This window comes from Megalopta genalis, chromosome 17 (genome assembly GCF_051020955.1).
Source record: "Megalopta genalis isolate 19385.01 chromosome 17, iyMegGena1_principal, whole genome shotgun sequence".
Lineage (NCBI taxonomy): Eukaryota > Metazoa > Arthropoda > Insecta > Hymenoptera > Halictidae > Megalopta > Megalopta genalis.
In genome coordinates, this window is record NC_135029.1 from 3,383,383 (window position 1) to 3,407,155 (window position 23,773).

Genomic DNA, 23,773 nt, shown 5'->3' on the forward strand with positions numbered 1-23,773 from the left:
CACGTTGCGGGGTATAGTAATCAGCGAGTGTTGCTACGCAAAACAAGGCGAGAATTTCATCCCCCTCAAGCATAATAGTAATCGAGGAACGAGTATTCAATAGTTTAACACGTTCCGTGCCACGTGTACCATCGATGGTACACGCTTGCATGTTTACTTAGTGAACTGAACAAATTGTTTACAAGAAATTTAGAACCGAAGAATCAATTTCCACCGCAAGAATGGGTGTTGATAAGTTTTTGTTACGTTGTTATGTGTACGAGAATTAATAATATTGCACGTAATACATCAAGTTTTAGTAAAATATCAAAGTGTGAAGATTCGAGTAAAAGAAGCTCGGCACGGAACGTGTTAAAGCAATATTTTTAAAAATATCTATTGCAATATTTTTTAAAATATCCATTGCACTATTTCTCGTAGAAATAATTTTTATAACACAGTTTCTTTGTTTATATTTGTTTATGTTGTGTACTTATCTATCACATGCCTTCACAAATTAAAAATTCAACTATGACTTAAATAGAAGTTAAATATTTAATGACAATTATAATATTCTAAACGACTGGATTTCCTTGGATCTATGACGATAGAGATATTATTAAGTTCAGACTTACCAATCGTGAATTTTTACTTTTTCGTTATACGTAGCAGGAACGTGAAAAATAATTGGATCCAACGTTTTTTCCTCATCCGGACAAGCTGGAAATACGGTCTATAATATAAGCATAATTTGGTAAAAGCATAATGTAACTGTATGATTCTTTTGATTTACCTTCCTGTCGTATTTACGAAGCGAAAATTACAAAAACTTACACTCATTGGTGGCTTCTTCTGTGCTGACATTTTTCTTCCTTCCGTTTGTAATCGAAACTAATTGACAACACCTAAATCATTGATACTTATCAAAATGACATAATGTCACGATAAAAAAACAATTAAAAACGAGTAGATTCTGAAAGTAGCACTAAACATTATCGATAGCGTGTCATGGGATATTCATTTTTATTATTACTTCACATATTCACATCTAATCGCGATTAATTAAAGTCGATTGACACTGCATAATTGCCTATTATTGACAAGCAATATTATTAAAATCTACGTGATATATTCAGAATAATAAATAATAAGTCGACATGGCGCACGCGTCGCTAAAAGAAATTATATCACAAAAATGTAGAAAAGTGATTTTACCTTTGCAACCGTATGATGAAGAAGAGGAAGAGGAAGAGGAAGCAATTGGGGCAGATGAATTTGGAGGAACGGAGGAAGAATTGCCTCTTCAGGATATTCTGGCAGATAAACGTCGCAAATACACCGTCAAAGAAGAATTCATGTACCTTCTGTACAATGATCTGTTACAATATTTTGTAAAAAGGTAGTTATTATGTTTTTCATTCTTCCTTACTGCGTTAAACTCAATATTGATTTTCGAATTCGCAAATTCAAGTCAACATACATAAATTCACTATTTTATAAACTAATTATATAAGATTATAGTAAAATTAACCGAAGCGATTATTTTATCGTATTTTCCTTAATTTAACATACGTCGAAAAAAAGTAATATTTGCATGTATTATAATTTACACATGCACAGCAATTAATGTTTATTTCATCATTCGAGAACATCGTTAAATCATTTCTTGTTATTATAATCATTTTTATTTCTTCATAATTATCTTAATATTAGTTAAGGTATTAGAGTAGGCATAAAACATAATTGTTCCAATAAAATCGTAGAATGAAACCGAATGAATATCGATCGAGAATGTTTTGTGCACTTATTTTTGAGGATCGCACGAGAATTAAATGAAATGATTAAAGTGTTCTATTAATTACGATTCTGTTCCTCATAGTTGGGAAGGAACAGTGTTAAGGAAAAAATCGAGGAAAAAGTTCAGTGAAGATCTTCATAAGGAGTCCGACGAAAACGAGGACTCTGGAAATATAGAAGGTTATGACAGTTCTAAAGAATTCAAAAGAGACGATAGCTATAACAGCGTTGGATCTGAAACGGTCCCCAAGCCACCTTGGAAGTTAATTTTGCCGGACGAGTTCGCGAATATAACATTTATTAATGGCAATACATACAGCGGTCGTATTAGTAGAAAAATGATGGAAGGTGAAGGAGTGTACAAATGGTCTAATGGCACTTATTACAAAGTAATTTTACTTTTAGCTTTTCAATAGATACACACTAAAAACCAATTATTCAGAATATTCATCGCTCCACTTCGATAAACATTCCTTTGATTTTCTTAAATATAAACACCAAATAATCAAATTAACAAGATCTTTAGCACGCTAATGAACACTTATATTAGTTATTTCTATTGTTAACTCTAAACCTAGTGACCAGTTTTTCATTTTAAAGTTATCGAAATTTTATTATAAGAAAATTTGCATGAGAAATGATTAGGTATGATTGGGAAATAGATTTCAAGCATATATATTATAAATAATCATGTTATTTATTATGATGAACACGAAATACTGTCAACATAAAATATGTTAAAACAAAGTGGAAGATTTTTCATAAAGAAGCTGAAGATTAAAGAATTTTTACAATGTTTAATACACAAAAAGATAACGGTTAAATAGTGTCCATAGGGAGAATTTCAACAGAACCAGATGCATGGAACAGGCTTGTTACAGTGGCATAATAATTGTTGGTACAAAGGTGATTTCGAGAATTGTTATCAACATGGTAGAGGATTATACGTAGACAGTGACAATCGTTTTATGTATACTGGTCAGTGGCTGAAGGGCCGCAGAAACGGAAAAGGGTTAGTATTGATATTATATTGTCTGTATGTGAAATAAACATTAAAATTTGACTGTAACTTTTATATTATACTAGTTATATATATATATATATTAATACTATTATACTAGTTATATTAGTTATATAGTTATATTAGTTATATATATATTAATTAAAATGCAACTAATATTCGAGACAAATGTGAATAATTAATTCAACAATTCAAATTCTACAAATACAAAGCTACTATTCTGAAATATCGAATAAGTTATATATATAACAGTTATATATATATATATATATATATAATAATAATAATATATAATAATAATAATAAATAATATAATAATATAATATAATATATATAATAATATATATATATATATATATATATATATATATATATATATATATAACTGTTATATATATAACTTATTCGATATTTCAGAATAGTAGCTTTGTATTCGTAGAATTTGAATTGTTGAATTAATTATTCACATTTGTCTCGAATATCAGTTGCATTTTAATTTTCGATACGCCTTTATCAGGAAATTACAACGATTAAAGAATATTTTGAAGATACAGAAATATCCAGGAAGCTCTACTATATTTATATAATGCAATCAAGTTTATTTATTGTCAAAATCAAATAGAACAAATGATTCTTGTCGCATTCGGTATAAGGTGGAATGTAAAATCCGGCCAGAATCATTTGCTCTCGAAAATATAAAAATAACGTCATTGCTTTTAGTGACAAAACGCTTAAACTATTCACCGAAATTATTCAGAGATGATAACTCTGAAGGTTTAACATGTCAACACCGATAGCACTCAAACTGATAGACAAATACCAACTGTGGATAATTTTTAGAAACGATAGATGTCACTACTCAGCATATTTTATATTGTACCTAATGGAAGAAGCAGCGAGAATCATTAGTTTTCTTCATTTTGAATAACAAACTTTTTGGATGATATGGGTTTCTGTAGTCTCAGAATATTTGTTTTATTACCAACATTGGCACATTATACGCCATTTTTCATACACGTAACCTCATCGTCGCTAATTCGGCAAAAATCATCTGCAGCTATTGCAAATATTCAATCTTCTCTACATTTGCAACAATGAATAGTTTTTTTCTGACAGAACATGAATACCAAAAATCACGTTGCATATTTTTGTACCCTCAAAACATCTTTTTTAGACTCACAATTGCCATGTTTTTGCCTACTTTTCATGTACCAATTTTTATTGTAAAAATGTTTGACCACAAAAAATCGGTATCAACTGTAATTATGGCAATCTACAATGGTAACATATAATATTCTGACACCCTGTACAAACAGTTAAGACCCCACTAAATGGTATTTAACACGTATTTCCATTAACAATTAAGTTTATATACAGGGTACCCTAAAAGTCTCGGAATGGTAAAGTATTCCAGAAGATTTTTAAAAGGAAATTGCATCTTTCGGAAAGAAGAGAATTCGAACTTTTGTTTAGCAAAAATATAATTTTAAAAACATTTCGTAGCCAATGAATTTTATTTGAAACATTTGCATTTACAGACGCTTATCGATCCTTTACGGTCTTATTAAACGTACATTTTATAAACGTTTCAAATTATCTTAATAACGCGCGTAATCTGGTATCTGCATAAAAAAATTAAGATGTAAATTCACCGCAACAGTTATGCTCGTTACCAAGATAACAGTTCGTACGACGGTGATTGGGTAATGGACAGAATGTGCGGATTTGGATTACGAATTTACTCGGATGGGTCTCGTTATATGGGTCAATGGAAATATGGTCTTCGCCACGGTAACGGAACTATGGTGTGGGCTAATGGGGACATTTACCGTGGAGAATGGAAACACGGTTTAATGAATGGGTTAGTTAGTCTACGATCTAATAATAATTAAACATAGCATGAGTAAACAAGTAAGAATAAAAGCTTATACAAAGTATCGTTAAAAGCAGTAAACAGATTTTATGCATTTATAATGAAACATTTCTATTATTTTTCAAGTTTGCTAGTCTCCCTGGTTATTTTTATTATGAATATGTAAATGCCACAATCCGGTTAAATTGTTGAATTGTTCCGATATTTAAATTGTACTTATTGGAACAGTATAAGAAAGGCACAGAGTCGTATTCACTCTGAGAAAGTTTATTGACAGGAATAATAATTGATCATTTTATAGCTCACATGTTCGAAACATTTTTTAATTACCCTTCGTTGTATTATACAAATTATCGAAAAATGGAGTTGTGTCTTAAATTTATTTAAAATTCTGTACAGTTAAATGTTTAGTGAAATTCAATGAGATCTATGTTCTGTACTTTACAAAGTAAAAATCTATTTCTACATATATTACAAAACATCGAAATTTGTGTACAGTTATGGAATGTTCGTATGGAACGCGTTTTTCAACAAAACATTTACGTGGCCTCAGGAGACTTCGTTCGTAGGTCATTGGCATAATGGAAAGCGTCATGGCAAGGGTAAAATTTCTCAATGATGTAACAATTCATCCGAGCAGCATTAATGGCATTCTTATTATAGGAGAGATCAAATTTAACACAATTGGGGGTGCTAAATATTCTGGGTATTGGAAGGACAACAAAAAACATGGCCCTGGAATTATAATAGGTAATGCACATACAAGAGGAGAGATGGATATAATGATCCTTACAGATGTAAAAATAAAATGACAGCACGAATCGAAGTCTTTTGTTACACGGTGACGCTAAAATATTTAATATCTTTATTACAATTTATTATTTAATTAAATAAATCGATCACGGTGGAAATAAATTATGAGAATAAAATATAGAAAAGGGAAAACACAGACAGAATACATATATTTGTAGAAATCTCAATCTCAATGCTTCATTTCAATCACGTAATACAGTAAATAGTCCCTTACCCAAACATTTATTTTTACAATATTCTGCTATCCAAACCTTCTATTATCTAATCATTGTATTATTTAGATTCATCATCTCCTAATCGAGGACTTGAATGAAATTTTTAGATAATAAAATGTTTTAATATCAATATATTACAAAAATAAGGGGATAAGAGAATCTTTACTGTATCTTATAATCTAATAGACATAAATTACCTTACCATTCATGATACAAATGGATTGATAACATTCGAATCGGTACAGAGATGCAGAGAATATAATTTATATATATAATATATAAATATATAAATATATATTTATATATATTTATATATATTTATATATATATATATATATATATATATATATATATATATATATATATATAATCTATTATTTATTTTTCGAGGTTTAACATTAAAACTTTACATGCTCCACCATACTTTGCATTTTTAACAATTATAATCTTACAACGCGTGATCTTTTCGCTCGGCTTAAAGGGAACAATGGAGACAAGATAGAAGCCGATCCATTATTTCAAAATGATATTTTGATTTCATCCGATATCACGAACAATAGTATTCAAGATCAATCGGCATCCGATGCTGTGGATCAATGTATGCCTTTTACAAGAGAATCCAATGTTTCGTAAGGAATTCATTTTGACTATGATTTTAATAAAAATATTTATGCTTGTAAGAACATGCTTTGATCGTTTAAACACCAAATGACTCAGATACATATATTGCAATAGTTAGATAAACTAAAAACTGGTATCTATTTTTAGCGTCACTTCGTTACCTGTGTGTAATATATATTATCTTCACAGATTTGTTGAAATGGCAACTAAATTAAGGATAACTCCTGTAACCCCAGTTTTAAGACCGGAACAATTTCCATCTTTGTCCTATTATCTCGCGCGATTACTAGACCCAAAAAGCTTAGAGGATCCTGTAATACGTTCAGTTCCATCGGGAAAATGTTACTTTTGTGACAACCGATCTTGCTCCTGTCTAGCATCATCGATCTCTGGTTACTTATTTATAACTTCTCTCGCTAACATTTAACGCTAATTATCATCTGTGTTCGAAACATTTCAAATAATTCGACTGAAATAACGCTTCTCTTCATTTCTGATTCGGTATTAATGCTACTATATTTACTTGTTCGTGAAACAATCTCAACGTTTTAATTATTTTCAAACGAAATCTTTTCTTTCAAAGATTCATTACCAATACAACTTTCCAAAACTCGAGTGAATTTTCAGAAAAATTATATCGTTATTGTAAATTAACTTGCATTGTTACTGACCTTTCCACACAGATGTATCTGAGAGCGAAGAAAAGATTGATACGACAAAAGAAATGGAGGATTCTATTAAATCTGAACGAGAGTATGAAGAGCGTTGGGCATACAATTGTCTGACGATGCATATGTTACGTTTGCGAGAAATTTATGCGAATTTCGCCAAATTATTTTCAATCTCGCCACCAGACTGTAATCTTGTTATGTGCAGAATGTGTTTATGGCAATTCTGGCGAGATTGTAAAGTTCATGAAAGAGGTTTAAGCTTGATAGAAATCGATAATTATATTGGTAAATCGTATATTAATTATTGCAAGATAATTAAGCATTTAAATGTTGTTGCGTGTTACTCGAATTAGATTAATGAAATATAAAATAATAACGATAAGTAATAATATTTTGTTGTAAATATATTAATCGTTCCAGCAAAAAATCAGTCCACTATTGTGAAAGATCCCCATGATCCGTTCGAAAAAATCGAGATATGGCAATTTCTGCATTCACTGCTAGAAGTTTCGTGGCATTTGTACGGTAAATCTGATAATTCAGAGAACCACCGTGAAATAAATGGAAAACTAGCCGGTAGTTTGCATAAATTTTTGAAAAACGACGTCTATCCGAACGTTGAAAATCACATAGGTATCTAAGAAATATGAATTTAATTAAATAGTAATTAGTACTAAATTACTAACTCAGTATTTTCATTATTTTCATTTTAAAAGTATAAATTTTTCATTCCCTGTGACATTGAACTGCAGACAACGTCCAAACAGCATTGCAATATATATCTGCAAATAATATAAAAATGATTTTCCTGCAAACAGATATACCAAACCACGATACGGAAAATAATTCAGTTATAAATTTTATTACACTCCGTGGTCTAATTGTTGCCGATTAAATAAAACTAATTTTTGTTCAATGAACACACTAACACGCGACCATAAAATAAGCAAAAGTTTCATTGACGAATGATTTTCAAGAGTTCGTGATTCTTTGCAGGAAGGGAAGATTTTAGTGCTTTTATTATATTTTTATTATATTTTATTATATTATATTATATTATTATATTATATATATATTACATATATATATTAGAAATATAATAAAAGCACTAAAATCTTCCCTTCCTGCAAAGAATCACGAACTCTTGAAAATCATTCGTCAATGAAACTTTTGCTTATTTTATGGTCGCGTGTTAGTGTGTTCATTGAACAAAAATTAGTTTTATTTAATCGGCAACAATTAGACCACGGAGTGTAATAAAATTTATAACTGAATTATTTTCCGAGATGACTTTTTTTTAGAGATGATTTTAGAGATGACTTTTAGTTTTTTAAATACAAAACAGCATATATATTTTTTATCACATGAAGTGCAATATATATATATATATATATGCTGTTTTGTATTTAAAAAACTAAAAGTCATCTCTATTTTACAGTCAATAATAACGCTGCTATTGGTTATTAATCAAATCTTTCCTATTAGGCAGTTTGTGTCGTGAGTACACAAATTTGTTACCTATGAGTTCCGTATTCAAATTGAACCAAAGCATCGGATATCCATGTTCGGCAAAAAATCTTCTTCGAGCTACGTCTATATCAGAAGGTAAAAACTACTATTTCTTAATACGATAATAACACAAAGTTTGAATTTGTATATAGGTATAAGATTGTTTGATCATGGAAAAATTGGTATATGTTTTACATTTACGGTCTAATAGAACCAGACCACTTATCTAACAATAAGTTTTCAAAAAAATTGAAGTGAAAATCGATCAAATATGCATTCTATAAAACAGGACTCATTTATTCATTACTTATTTGTACCATTGAAAACGATGATAATATCAGAAGAATTTCTAAATTTGTTTATGTTGATAAATAAATAAATGAGTATCTATGTAATTCCTACTTCTTGCGATCGATGCTCCAAAATTTTGCATAAAATGCAGTCTAATTATAACGATTTCAATCGTCTGTATATTTTAATTTTTAATAGTTAAATACACAATGATAAAATAGTAAAATATACAAGATAAAAATTGCAAAGTGTAAAAAAAGCGATCAAATTCGACCATTACTTTCTGCATTGATCTAATATTTTATGACTTATCGTATAATAATAGAGTATTAAATAAAATAGTGTTCCATGTCTTTAGTTAATGTTCTGAGCACTTCATTTGAAAAAGATAAATGATTAATTTAACAGGTTAATAACGTATTCGAAAAATGGATATATACAGTCGGGTAAATCAAACGAGGTGTAAAATTTTTAAATGGATTATTTATATTATATGTTACTGAACATTTATATTCGGAGTATGCATGCGTCGTCTGATTGATTATTTCTTAGAGCCTAATTGCTAAAATAATATTTTTATATTAAAATACATAAATAATGTAGGTACAGAGTATTCGCAGCCTTCTTCGGTACATGGCAAAATGGCGGAAAACTTTCCGAATGGAATCAACGCTATATCGATAGGTGATAGAATGAGTTACCTATTAAAAATCAATGACATTTTCACGGTACCGCATCAGGAAACCAGTACATCAAACCACTATGGTAGTAACCAAAGTACGCATTATATTTTTATTATTATTATATTCTAGAAAGAAAGAATCAGATATACACAGTTCAGGTATATCATTCCAAACGAGAAAGAGATCATTTTTTGCTAACACTAATGTGAAATCAAACTTTGTAACGATACATTCCGGAAACATCAATATAATTTAATAACTCAGCCTAATCTCAACCATTTTTTAAGTGTTTTTCCGTATCTTTCTCTTTAATTTTTGGTATCTTGGCAAAGACAAACTGCGAGGCCATTCAGAGATGGCAGCTCAGAAAGTGTACCACACACATTCAAACAATTCTTTAAAGACTAGTTTATAAATATAGTTTTGTAAATTATAATAGTACTGAATATACATAAAGAATTATTATAGTTCTAATAAGTAAATGAGGCGCATAAATTCATTTATGTACTACACTATTATTAACTCATGGATTTGTATCCTTTATTCTATGTTTATTTGTTTACAAGATATTATCGAGAAAGAACAATTTAAATACACATTTGAAAAGATTTAGATTTATATTTAGATTCACAGCGAATACATCGTCACTGTTTATATACCGAATTGGTAGAGCATTTATTGCTTTTGTTCATTAACAGCTGACGGACTATTAATCTTTAAAGAATTAGGGGCTACGAAGATGTTCGAAATTATAGCATCAGTATGCTCCGGTGTGAAAGACCCTGATAATGGTATCATCATCAACATGGACTACGAGGTTTAATTTTACAACAATATTTTCTCAAATCAAACAAATATTTTTGTCCCACGTTTGAAATTCCCTTATTTTCATTTACTATTCTGTTTTAAGTTCACTGTATACATTGTTTAAAATAACAGCAAAATAATGTACATAATCATTTGTGGTTAATTAGATCTGGAAACGCAGAAAATTTTTAGTAGCAAAATTATATTCTTTTTCACAACTTCATAGTTTGCAATAACATTAATACTAAATGAAAATCATAAATTATACAAAATAACTGACTCCCATTAACTTTTTAAATTATACGAATATTTGAATGGACAACTTTATACTGGTATAACTTATTAATAATAAGCTAATGATTTGAAAATTAAGAAGTGACTTGTTATCACATGAATAATCATTCCTTTTTTTGTAACATATTGTTTAAAACGAAAAACAATACAAAAATTAAAGTATAGAAATTACTTCTTACAGATATCGTTTCTGGAATTTTATGAAATCATATTAGAGGCGGCTAAACAATTTCTTTGTATAAGGAAAGAAGCGAGCATGCAGAAAAGAAAATGAAAGCGAATGCTTGAAAAAGTAACAATTTATAATTAAATTACTATAAAATAGTATGTATAGAATAGTACTTTGTTAAAAAATAAATAGTGGATTTAACACAATCCGTAGATAAAGATTATTAATACTCCTGTGGACAAAATTGGAAAACCGTGAATTTAATCAAAGCGCCAAACAATGAATATCGTGCAAAGTGATTAAAATAGTTGAAAATAACATAAAACTATTGGTTTTCCTTCCACAATTGAATATATTATATTCATATCTAAAATAAACTATAAAAAACCGTTAATTCATAACATTTTAAATTTTACCAAAAACATTATCTCATTTAGGTTTTATATATTTTTCGTTTGCAAAACAATTTTATTTTGTTCATAAACAATAAAGAAGAAAGCAGCTAAATAACTGATGCGTTATTTTTAAGAAAGTCTCTCGATTTGTTATTTGAATAATCGTGTAAGAATAGGTTTACTCAAAGCAAGCTTAAAAAGAGAACTGTTAAAATATAAATAGGTATACTTATTTTTTAACGTAATATTCTATTTATATCACATACATTTATGTATACACAATTAACAAACATAAATGTATTACTCAAATGCTATGAATAAATTTTATACGCTGAGCCACTGTTTTGCTCTTAGATGCTAAAAACATAATTTAAAATATAATAAATATCGTCAATCCTCTTGTATTTCCATCTGACAGATTGAAATTAACAGCAATTTGTATCCGTCATACCTTTTAATTACCCGTTACTCCATACCTCACATTTTTAAACAAATCGACAACTTCACAGTCCCTTAAAAAGGAATGAGGAAAAATAATAGAAATTATAAATCGTGGCTAATTCAAAACACTATTATATATTAATAAATTATTGCACACAAAAAAATTATGGAAACGAAAACGCAAAGCTATGTGACACGAATACGCTTGTTAATCTTGAGTTTTCTAATGTTCATTGTGTTTTTAAACTAACAAAAATTAATCAGCTAATATAGCATACTACATAAAATAAAACTTTAGTAATTTACTTAATTATAAGTTAATTATTTAATTTAATTTAGTAATTTAGTTTATTACTAATAATGTGTCCATTGACAAAACTATAATAGTTGCGTATGAAAACGTCGAATTTTACAACAAGCAGAGACGAGAAATCGATCCATTAAGCATCGCAAAAGTAAAAAATGTGTGGCAGTTGGCTCTCGTTACGGCCACGGATGGAACAGTTCAGTCTTAAGCGAGCAGTAACGAAATTTCTGTTTTCGAAACGAGCGAATTCACGACACATCATTACATAATGAATCATACAGTATTATCCGATCCTCCTTTTCATGTATAGCCCGACACATATTCTTGAAAGTCCTGGGGCACAAGAGGAAAAACGACAGAATGCGAATAAATCGCTTACAAAGTGTAATTCTTTTCACCTAGAATACAATGGTTACGCATTACTTCTTGTCCATGATATCATCGTCTGTTTGTGTTTTTACGAAACAGTATAATATACATTGTTAGCAAATTGCAGTATATGGTCATCGAATATTGTATATGTGTCAAGATAATATTGTTTAATCAACTATGAAAGGTGTATTGCATGTGTTACATTTTCGTTACAATTCATATTTATTTATCCTTCGATTTTTAATCAATTAAACAGTATTTTTAGATCCTTGTTTTTCTAAATAAAGACATATTTAGGAAACAAGAGTATAAAGACCTGACTTGGAGGTCACGATGAGAGCACGTGTTTATGCGGCTTTTTCAGAATCTTACATACAAAAGTACAAAGTGCATACATTTTTTACTAAATTATAACATATAGTAGGAAACATGTATGTACAGAATACGCACATTCATAACTTATGAGCAGTGATAGAACAAACTGAAGAGCGAACTATTATAGTTTCGTGTTCAAAATAAAGTACAGTTGTAGTCGCAGACACTTTGATTATGGATCTAGAAGTATCACGGCAGTATGGAACGGCTTAAGCCGATTCAACAATTTCTATACGTAATTCTAAAATATAAACTATATACCGATGTATATAACTACAATACAAGACAATGCATCGTGTATGCACAACGATAGAGCGTGGCACTATTAGAATCTTTGATAGCAAGTAAATATTTTGCTCGAATCGCCTACTTTTTTTTTTAAATTAGAGCTGATTAACAACTAGGTTTTTATAGAAAATGGATACAACCGTATAATTCGGTTGAAAGATGTTTGAATATCTATATGAACAAAATAATTCATCTTCAATCGTAATATGAGATGTAAATACCAAAAGAAATCATATAGGAAGTGAATGTGTCGTGAATATGCATCGCTACTGATGTTTGCTTCGTTTCTCACATTGTCTTTGTAATTTTGGTATTTTTTATGGAACCGTTTTACATTATCACTTTCCATTGTTTCGCTTACAAACGTGGGCTTTCCTCGAGACAACTTTCGTACAATGACAATCAAATTATAAATAATGGTATTATCAATACGACGACCATAAAAACTATTTTGCGCAGAAGTATCTACAATTACCATTCGAATTATTTGGTATTCGGGACACCTTAATGTAAGTAACATAAATTCCATTGATTGATTGTGACGTTTTACATTATTTAATTGATTATCGAGATACAATGTCGACTGATCTAACTGTTTTATTAAGGAACTAGTACACGAACAGTAAGTCTCTTTATAAAAATTGATTGAATAATGATGGATAGTACGATTATTAGGTGGGATGCAGCGTTTAATGAGCCCCAGAACGTACAATATCTCTCACGTAAGTAAAGTATCATCTAATTCTTCCATTTTGCATTCGGGCTGTGAAAGAACTTTGCGTAATACTTTGCTCACTACGTCCGATAGGGATTCCCTTGCTCCAACATCCAAGAACGTCATACAACGCTGCAAAATATGTTCTCATAAGTTATTAAACACAACTAGGTTCCGAAGTTTTGATAATTTTAAATTACTTCGTATTGCTAAAATATTTTATAAAGATCCAACTTACCAGATGTTCTTCTTCACCTTGCCTCAATCGTAGCACCGCTATTAAAGCAAGTTCACTGTTAGCTTTCACGTAACCATTTTTCTCTTTTGTTCCATTCACTAACATGGGCAGAAGTGACTTAAGTAATTCCGGTGACATCTTTTCGGGAGGTATATTACGAGCCAGATGAATACAAACTCTAGCCAATAATTGTTTTACGTCATTGCTATTATTGTTCATAGACTAAAAAAGAAATTTGAGTCTTGGTAACAAGCAATTTTCACTATTTAGATGTTATCAATTATCATTTTTCTTGTCTCATTCAAATCTTCATTTGAAATCTTCAAAAGTGCGAAATGCATAAATTTTGTTAAATATTCTCACCCTCACAAATGGCGACAAGATTTGTTGAGGTACAGGTTGTCCTTCATTCAGAAGATATTGAAACAAGTAACCGCAAGCACGTACGCCATTCATAACTATTTGTACTCGATCCGCTGCTAAATACGAAAGTATAACCGCACACACACGATCCTTCTCTTTACTATTATATAATGTTGTCGGTGATTCTTTTAGTGCAACGAATAACGCTGCGGAACGCCCATGCCTAAGCATCCAGTCAACACTAGTGTCATTACCTACAATTTAGACAATAATAATGAAATAGTAGAATTAATTATAGTAGAATGTAAATATTCTAAGTAACAACAATGGATCAACATATTACAAAACAAATTTACAAATGCTTGTTATTTAATATGGGCAAATTGGACATTAAAAATACACAAGTTATACATACATTTAAATATTTCATGTACAATTTACGGATCTCGAGATAAACGATCGAATATGGTTTATAAACCTAACTTTAGAGACAATCTCCAACTGAATTATTAATGACAATAATCATTTAAAAAAGTACGTATATTCTATAATGTATATTTCTATATCCTATATTTTGTATTTCACAAAAATTACCTTGGAAACAACTCTTTACAATATTCTATATTATAAATTTTACTAAATATGTAAAAAACTTACAAAACAAGTGATCATTAAATGCAACTGCAAGTTGATCTGGACTAAGCCACCGTAACAATGCTCCAAAACAACCAGCTACAGCATTCCTTGTAACATCTTCAGGATAACTAAGCATACTTGTTAAAGTAGAAAAGACTTGTTTCTTCATTGGGTCTGTCATTTTGTCACCAGCAGGTGTCAGTACACCTCGCAAAGCTTGTAACATTGTTTCCCTGAATAACATATTTCAAAATTAATGAAGCTGGTCATTAATGAGCAAGTATCCAAATATTAAATTCGCTCACCTAATAGCTGGATCGTCGATTTTTATGCCCGTGTGAAGTTCGGTGAACAATGGATCTACCCGCGTATGGATCACAATAAGATTGCTTAGAGCGTAAGCAGCTTTCAATCTCACTTGTCGATTACTATCATTTAATGCTCTCAAGAATGTAGTTTGCAATTGCGGCAAAAATTGTTTCAACATTACTCCAACCTAAACAAAACCACATAATTATTAGTTTTGTAAATATTCCAGTATCATTTAATTAACTTACCTTGCCAAGCAAAATTGCAAGTGTTTCCAAAACAGCTGCCTTTACGCTCCAATTAAAACGATCTCCAAGAATTCGAATTAATGGTCCAGTGATGTGTACAACGCTAGGTTGTAGTGCCGATGCGCTAGTTAATTTTATAACTTCCCCTAGTCCTTGAGCTGCTTGTTCTTTTGCTTCTGGTAGACCATTTAATATAGCTTCCCTGAATATTGGAAGAATTGGTGTAATTCCCTTTGGTAAGCAGAATCCGGGCAATAATTCTTGCCCCTTTAAGTCTGATACTGCAAATCGAACAGCTTGTCTGATGTCTTGTACATGCGCAATCTGTTGCTCTGATGTTAAGGTCTAAAAGTGGATATTAAAAGTGATTACGTTAACTAAGAAGAATATTTAAAATAATTATATAACGAAAATACCTTGGTAACGGCAGTAAGTGCCTCCCAGCTCATTTGTAGTACATCCTTATCGTCATCTGTAAACAAATGAATAAGTCCTCGCAATAACTGAGGAACATATTGGCTGTAATCTGCACGAGTATCTCGGCAGAAAGCGCATAGTAAAGCAGCTGCACTTCGTCGTCGGGATAGATCTTCTGCTCTAGTAGCCTCCATAAGTTGATCCATAACTGTCCGAACACCAACTTCGTCAGTAACAGATAAAACAACTGCTTGACAATATTCTAATTCCTGAACCTCATTGGGTGTTCCTTGAGCACTAGAGAGAGCAGTTAATAAAGCTGGCAGGATTTTGTGGAGATACCTCGTCAACGCTTCACCCGCGACACTTGCCAAAATTGACAATGCTTTTGTATTAACAGGTGGAGTGGTTAATTGAGGTACTAAATACGGTAGAACAACTCGAGATTTGATCGCCATTACTTGGCGCAAACCGTCCAACGTGTTCTCCGCTTCTGCAGGATCCGGTGAATTCAGTTGCGTTAACATCGCTGGTAATATATCATCTAATGCTCTGACACCTACTGTTGAGTGTAAACCATCGAAAGTTTTTGCCGCTGCTTGCCGAACTTCCGGTAATGGATCGCATAATGCTTTTCTAAAATGAATTACATTTTATTAATTTCTTTTTAATTATAGTAATTAAAAATATATTTTGTTTTATGTAAAAATTAATTACCTTACTGTTGGCACTAAACTGATGACAAAAGTTAATACCATATCTTTATTTTTGCTTGCCATAATTTCTGACAAACCAATACATACACCTTGACGTTGGTCAGCTTGATCACTTTGCAGACCCTTTTCTAAGATAGGTATGATCTCTGGCAATACCCTTTCACCTAGTTTTCTAACAAGATCTCCTAAAGTTCGAGCTGCTACTTGTCTTTTATCGTAACTCGTACTAGCCAAACAACCAAGTAAAAGTGTAAATAGCGTTGGCAATATTTCTCTCAATGTTCTTGGAGTATTTGTAACAACGACTTTCCATACATGAAGAGCAGCTTGACGTACCATCAATGCAACATCTGATCTACCCATATATAATCCGGCCAAAACGCGATTTCGTCTTTCTGCACCAAGGGCCTTGATGATGGCATAATGCGATTGCTCAGTTCCAAAGTTATCATCTTCGCTGGCTGTTTCTGTTGACATTTTGCCCGAAACACCAGAAATTCGATACAATAAGTCTCCAAGTAATTGCACTGACGAATACCTAATACGCCAATTATCATCAAAGAGTCCCTTTTCTAGTTCCGGTAACAGTAACATAATTGCAGAATCAGCATATAGGGTAACGATACGTTGACCTGCTCTAAGTGCAGTCTCACGGACATATTCGTTTTCATCAGCCAGAGCTTTCAAAATAGGATTAATGATCTGTCCAATATAAGGTGTAAATTCTGTTGTAAATGCACTTGGCATATAAATAAACATCATGATATAACCGTCTTTTACGTGAGGAGCTATGTCCGTTCTTTCTGCTGTACTAATGATCTCAGGCATTAATTTATGAAGTTTTTCAACCCCAAGTCCTCGTACGACTTCTGAAAGACCCTGTGCAGCGCCTGATCGGTCTACGCTACTTGTTTCAGACGTAAGTGTTTGCATTAACCAAGGCAGTAAATCTTCAAAACTGGATTCTCCCATTCCCCGTACCATAGCACCTAATGCTCTTGCAGATACACTTCGTACTTCTGGTACAGGATCCAATAAACTCGTTTTCAAGCCAGGAATGATCGTTGGCAAATACGGTGTTAAATCTTTCTGATCAGTTAATGAATACATATTTCCAATAATTTGAGCAGCCATTTTTCTTGTTTCTGTAGAACGATCTAAAAATGCTCTTTGCACCACAGGCATTATAAGAGCCAATGATGGAGCATCGATGAAATGCACAAATTGTGTGTCTAATAAAGTCTGAAGACAAGTTGCTGTTTTATGAGATGGATCCTGTAAAGCTTTCAACAAGACTGGTACAATAGCTTGAATCTCTGGATTACGGATTACACTTCCAATAACTTTCAAAGCTTCTGCACCAGCTTCTTGAACTTTGGTATGTGAATCACTAAGTACCTCAATGAGTTTTGGAACTATACTTGGTAAACAACTACTTAATTGCTTTGGAGCACAATATGCCATTGCACCCAATAGTTCGACCGACCCTTAAAGAATAAGAATTATGTAACTTTCGGACTCTAACTAATACATTAATGTTGAAATTAATTTTCTAAATAAATTGTCGTAATGCATTCAGAAAAGTTTATTTATGTTTTTAATAATTATAAAGCAAAAAATCAAGCCGAAAGAATCCATCTGGCAATTCTACTGTTAAACGTTAGAAACTATTGTAGATCATTTACCCGTTTTGGTTCTCCACGAGTCTTCCTCCAATGCTGCCAGTAAACTTGGTAAAACAAGTTTTACTCCATGTGCAGAAAGTTTGCTCATAACCACTCGAGCTGTGTCATCAGTGGCAGCTCTAACATACTGACTCGAATCTCCAAAGCATAGCAGCAAGTGTGGTAATACATGAACAATATATGGTTCGAATAATCTGCCAAGCATTGTACATAACATTTCAAATGCAAACAATGCACCTTCTCGATGCCTATAATTTTTTTTATCCTGAATGGCATTAGTTAATGTGGTCATAATATCAAGCTGTTTTAGCGCAAGTATTCCCATACCCTTGATTATACCTGCTAAACCGTAAGCTGCGCCTTTACGTTCACCATATTTGTCTGATTTTAATAACTGATCCATTAAATTATCCACAATTTTTGGGGCATCTTCCTTGATAGAAGGTACCAGATGTGGTAGACAATTAGCCACAGCTTCTTGAACTTGTTGAGATGGAGTAGAAAGAGCTGCGATCAATCGCATGACAATGGGTTTAATACGTGGATCATCTTTGTCCAAGTGTCTTGCTAATGATCCCATAAGGATAACAACTGACTGTTTGATCGAATCAAAGCTTCCTATTTTTGGAGCTTTGTCCATGAACTCTTCAAAAATAGGCAATAATGAAGTTATGTTTGCTTTACCATGAAGATCAACAACAGCTACAGCAGCAGTTAGCATTTCCGTGCGAACAGCCTGATTTCTATCGCCCAAGCCGGTCGAAACAAAGAATTGCACAAGTTTAAGTACTGTTTCAGCCGTAAGAAGAGATGCTAATTGAGCCAATGCAAGTGCTACACCTCGTCGCGGACCCCAAGTGTCAATAGGCTGCTCAACCACGCGACCAAAATCATTTAATTTCGGTGGAATCATAGCTAATTTGTCTTGATAAAGCTGCAATAATTTATCCAAAATTGTTGGTACAAGATTAGTGACACTAGACAAACATTGTGCCAAAGCACAAGCAGCAGCTTGTTGTATAGGCTCTACAGGATGTGCTATGTCTTGAATCAGTTCGTTAACAAGAGAATCTGCATGCGCTACTAACTCTGCTGAGTACCATAGCTCATTAGCCAAAATTTTATTTTCATCGCAAATATCAAATCTAGCGATCCATATTCTTCTAATAAGATGAAGTGATTGTATAGGTTCTTCTTTTTGAGATGGAAAAGCATGCCTCACGACTGTTAAGGCTCTCAAGGCTGCATCTCTTATTGTAGATAAAGAGTTTTGCAAAGCTCCAATTAAGGAATCTATATCTTCACTAGTAGTTAATGTAGTGCCTGGTTGACCACTACCAGATTGAGCAACATCTAACAAAGTTGCTACAGCATGCGTCTGTACTCTTCCAGTTGTTATTTCCATCAATTCTATTAATAAGTCAAACATATGTTTGCGTGGAAGTAATCGAGGATGCCTCATATCTCTTAAATCTAATGAATCTCCTCTTTGTTTAGCATGTTCCTGTATTATCTGTAGTCCTTGTACAATCATGCCATCATCTTTATAAGTTAATAAAGTTTTCTTTATAAATGGAAAAATATAACAAAATGCAGGAGCTGAAAATAATTTTTTCTGTTTTATCGTAGTTGTGTGTAAAAGATTTAATGTTCTCTTTACTGCAGTATCCAGATTTTCTTCTTCCCAAGCGGGGTCTAGATCGCATTGCGGTTGTAACTGTCGCAATGTGACATGTGATACCAGAACACCTAATACTGGATTATTACTAATCTTCACTATATTTTTCAAACAAATATATAATTCAGACATTGCAGGAGCAGCCAATGGTGATCCCAAATTTTTCAAAATTGGTGGCAAAAGATCTTTCAAATAAAAAGAAAATTCTTGTTCATTACCTTTAACTGCGCACATAACTAGAGATACAGCATTGTCTATTTTACATTTTAATTCAGTCAGTTTTTTACGAATTGCAGTTTCTTTTGTCATTTGTAATTTAATGATTTCTTCTTGTTTGGGTGTTAATTTTGGTTCTTTTATTTTTCCTTCTTTCTTTTTCTGCTCATACAGTTCTCGTCTAAGTTGAAGCTCCTCCTGCTGTTCTTTGAATGAATACGCTTTACTTTCCCTTTTCATATTCATTGAATTCAAGATATCATTTTCATCATTTGCCGGTAATACACTTTTGTCATACAACTCTCCCTCTGGAGTGAGATATGTAAAATATTCATCTTTAGTGACTCTCAAAATCTCTGAATCATCAAGTTTACTTGTAACATTTGATACTATTGTAGGCAATATAATATCTGGCACAATAGATACCACTTTTGTTAAAGCATTTTCGTAACTAGCATCGGATTTGAAATTTTGTACCAGCATCTTTTTTATTTCGCTATTGAAAGAACATAGAAAATCTTTTGGAATAAGATTATAATTCTTTGCAATTTTATACCACAAATTTGGCATTGCTTTAAAGATGGCAGGATGATGCGATGGTATCAATGCATCTCTTGTCATTTGCATAGTAGGTAATTCAAGCAAAAATGAACCAGAACAAATGGCAAGCAACCCATCTGCAAGACATCTGCCAGTTATTTCTCCAGGAGACGAATCATCTTTATTATCTTTCTCAGTTTCAGATTTAATTTTTACAGTTCCTAAATATTTATTAAACTCCATCAGTAGCTCTTGTGCAGGAGAATTTGTACTCAAACCGTTTACAATTCTTTTTACAAATGGGAAACAGCGTCTTCTAATGTTCGATTTTGGAGCTGTCGCACATACTACAACTGCTTTATAAACGCCATTCAAAGCTTTTTCATTTAATCTATCTGAAAATTCTGTAATAAGTCTTTCACAGAGTAACATGAGATGATACAAAGTGTCGTCACCACATGTCATCAGAAATTTTTCTGAAAAGAATATTTGATCATCAATGGCATTCCACAGTGTAGTCTGTTTATCGTTTTCTACTTGATTAGCAAGGACAAATTTCAGTAGCAAGTAAACAGCTACTAAACCCTCGGATACTGCAGCTGGTTGTGTACTTTGCTGTGTAGCTTTCGTTATTGATTGTATTAGTAATGGTGTTATTATTTCAGAATAAGAAGCTACAGGTGCAGAGAAAAAGAGTTTAATGTAAGCATAACGCACTGCAGGAGTCGAAGTCTTGGCACTCATTCCTTCCTTAAATGCATCAATTACATACTTTGGAACATTATTTACAAATTTATTTGACCATAAGGTCATCATCTCAAGTGCATGAATTAAAGTTTTTTCATGAACTTCAGATTCTAAAACTTTTATGAAGTGTTTGCAAGCAATTTCAGCCAATCTTTGAATACCACTGCCTGATGCTGCATTGTAACTGAGATTGCCAGCACCTTGTAAAACCGAAATTTTATGAGTTGCAACAGTAAGTTTTCCTTCTGATCCATGAAACACAGCAAATGCAGATGTTAATAAATTCTCCAAAGCAGTAGTATCTGAACATTGTAAAGCAAGTCTTCGGCAAGCTCCAACAGCTTCATCTCTAACAAAATCTTCCTTAGAGTGTAAATTTGCAAATAATCCTTTACTAATTTCTTGACTATACTGACTTAAATCAAGACTTAAACCACTGAGAATGTGACCAACAGATTCAATAATAATTTCTGGATTTCTTAACATAGCTTTTTGTAAAGCTGGCAGTAATTGACTCTTAAATTCGTCATGAGTTATTCTACGTAGAAGAGGTACAGCAGTATCAACAACATATAAATCTGGTTTTTTTTTGCAGCTAATAGTAACTTTTATAAAACCATCTATGATGTTTACCTATGAAAGAAGAAAATATTTATTGTATTTATACAATTATTGGTTTAATGTTGAATGAATTTACCTTCAATTTTCCTACAAGTTCACTTTTTTTAGCAATAACTAAGTATTTTGTAAGCAAACTGGCAAGGACAATTACACCATTTCCAACTTCAAATTTGGCTAATGTTTCGACATATGCTGTTTCTATATCTTTAATATTTGACCACTGATGTGCTAATAATGCATACACTTTTCTTGACAATTTTGTATCCATAGATGCCAAAGCAGCTGCGCTTAAATCAGCTTGTGCCTCAATTAGTTTTGGTAATTCTATATCAATATCTGCATTGTTTTTATACCCATGTAGAATAACTAATGTTGACCATTTTAATGCTAGATATGCTGTCAAAGCAGTGCTTAAACTAAAAAAGAAATCGTTTGTTTAATATTTAATTAAGGATAACCATATAGTTGTGAAATTATGGAATTTCAAAATGAGTGTGTACAGTAGGACAATATGAAAGATACATACGTAGGAACTACAGTCTTATGCCATGTAGCATGTTCTACAATCACATTTGTCATATGCTTAACTGTAGCTTTGGCTTGTTTTTTTAACAATTCCACAATTAAATTTTTCACGTAAGATTGGGAAGCAGTATCCTTATATCTGTGTAATGTGAGGGATAAGGATTTGCAAATTCCATTAACAATCTTCTCATTAATGCCTAAAATAAAGAAATATTTCTTTAAATGACATAATCAATTAGTCAATGTTTTCAAAAATTATTTATTTAATTTTTTGTAACAAATTTTATATCTTACTATACTTATCCCTCTTATATTAAACAAAAATGTAGATACAATACTTTTGTTCTAATAATTTGTATTATTAATTAACTATTAAATATAAAAATTATAGATTCACTATTAAAATAATAATCAAATGTTTAGTGCACAACCCACTGTGCAATAGATAATATTAAAATTGCTAAATTGCTTATTAGTTATGACATATATGCAATATAATATAATAATTACTTTATGACATTTAAGATTTTTTATAACTAATATCTAAATTTGTATGAATTAGACATGTACAAGCAACGAAAGTAAAATTATTGCAACTGAGTAAACAATATTGTATATTAATTCTGCATATACTAACTTGCATAATGTTATACAAAACATATATTTTCTTACACATATCATAAGGAATACTTATGGATAACAGTATTATCATCCTGGTGTGCAAGTAGATGCTTTCGATCAAAAAATGAATAACTATTTATCACAAATATATGAATTATCATTCCTTACCAGGGTTTGACAACACATTGACGACATTTTGCAAAATTTCTCGCCGCTCAGTTTTACTAGCGGTTTGAACTCGATTTGGCAGATCTTTCAGTGCTTTCAATAACTGTAACAAAATCAGTGATTAATAATTAGTAATTATTAGACAATAATACGGTTTCTTAACTTCCACGTGACAGACTCACCTCAACATCCGCCATATTTCTTCAAAAACCGGACGGGCTTAAAGCGCCACCCTTTACAAAACTCCTATTTCTACGAATAACATATATGTACATATGTATGTATTATACAATACGTATGTATGTACTATATCATATTAAAATTAACCAACTGTAATATATATGCACGTTTTTACTTGTGCAAATCTTACTTTGTAAATGATCAATTTGAATAATAATATCAATAGACT

General features: G+C 31.6%; 2 protein-coding genes across 2 annotated transcripts; one reads left to right on the forward strand and one right to left on the reverse strand.

Moving 5' to 3' along the window:
* The first annotated feature begins 1,874 nt into the window (after positions 1–1,874).
* LOC117222821 (uncharacterized) lies at positions 1,875–7,469 on the forward strand. The gene is made up of 8 exons (XM_076527251.1): positions 1,875–2,165; positions 2,613–2,788; positions 4,458–4,658; positions 5,169–5,272; positions 5,334–5,467; positions 5,642–5,673; positions 6,509–6,711; positions 7,003–7,469. The coding sequence occupies exons 1-8, from the start codon at positions 2,115–2,117 to the stop codon at positions 7,341–7,343; spliced, it is 1,242 nt and encodes a 413-aa protein (XP_076383366.1). The 5' UTR covers positions 1,875–2,114; the 3' UTR covers positions 7,344–7,469.
* A 1,786-nt stretch (positions 7,470–9,255) lies between these two features.
* l(3)80Fj (lethal (3) 80Fj) lies at positions 9,256–23,616 on the reverse strand. Its single transcript, XM_076527249.1, has 13 exons — positions 23,547–23,616; positions 23,365–23,467; positions 22,577–22,772; positions 22,127–22,466; positions 18,249–22,062; positions 16,565–18,050; positions 15,847–16,483; positions 15,431–15,775; positions 15,179–15,369; positions 14,895–15,106; positions 14,238–14,491; positions 13,875–14,096; positions 9,256–13,768 (listed from the first exon to the last, which is right to left on the reverse strand). The coding sequence occupies exons 1-13, from the start codon at positions 23,559–23,561 to the stop codon at positions 13,640–13,642; spliced, it is 7,944 nt and encodes a 2,647-aa protein (XP_076383364.1). The 5' UTR covers positions 23,562–23,616; the 3' UTR covers positions 9,256–13,639.
* Positions 23,617–23,773: the final 157 nt, after the last annotated feature.

Coding starts and splice junctions, on each gene's coding strand:
- LOC117222821 (XM_076527251.1), top strand. CDS start 2,115: ATGATGGAAGGTGAAGGAGTGTACAAATGGTCTAATGGCACTTATTAC. Junction 4,659..5,168: donor AAACACGGTTTAATGAATGG/GTTAGTTAGTCT, acceptor ATTTGTGTACAG/TTATGGAATGTTCGTATGGA. Junction 5,273..5,333: donor TGGAAAGCGTCATGGCAAGG/GTAAAATTTCTC, acceptor TTCTTATTATAG/GAGAGATCAAATTTAACACA.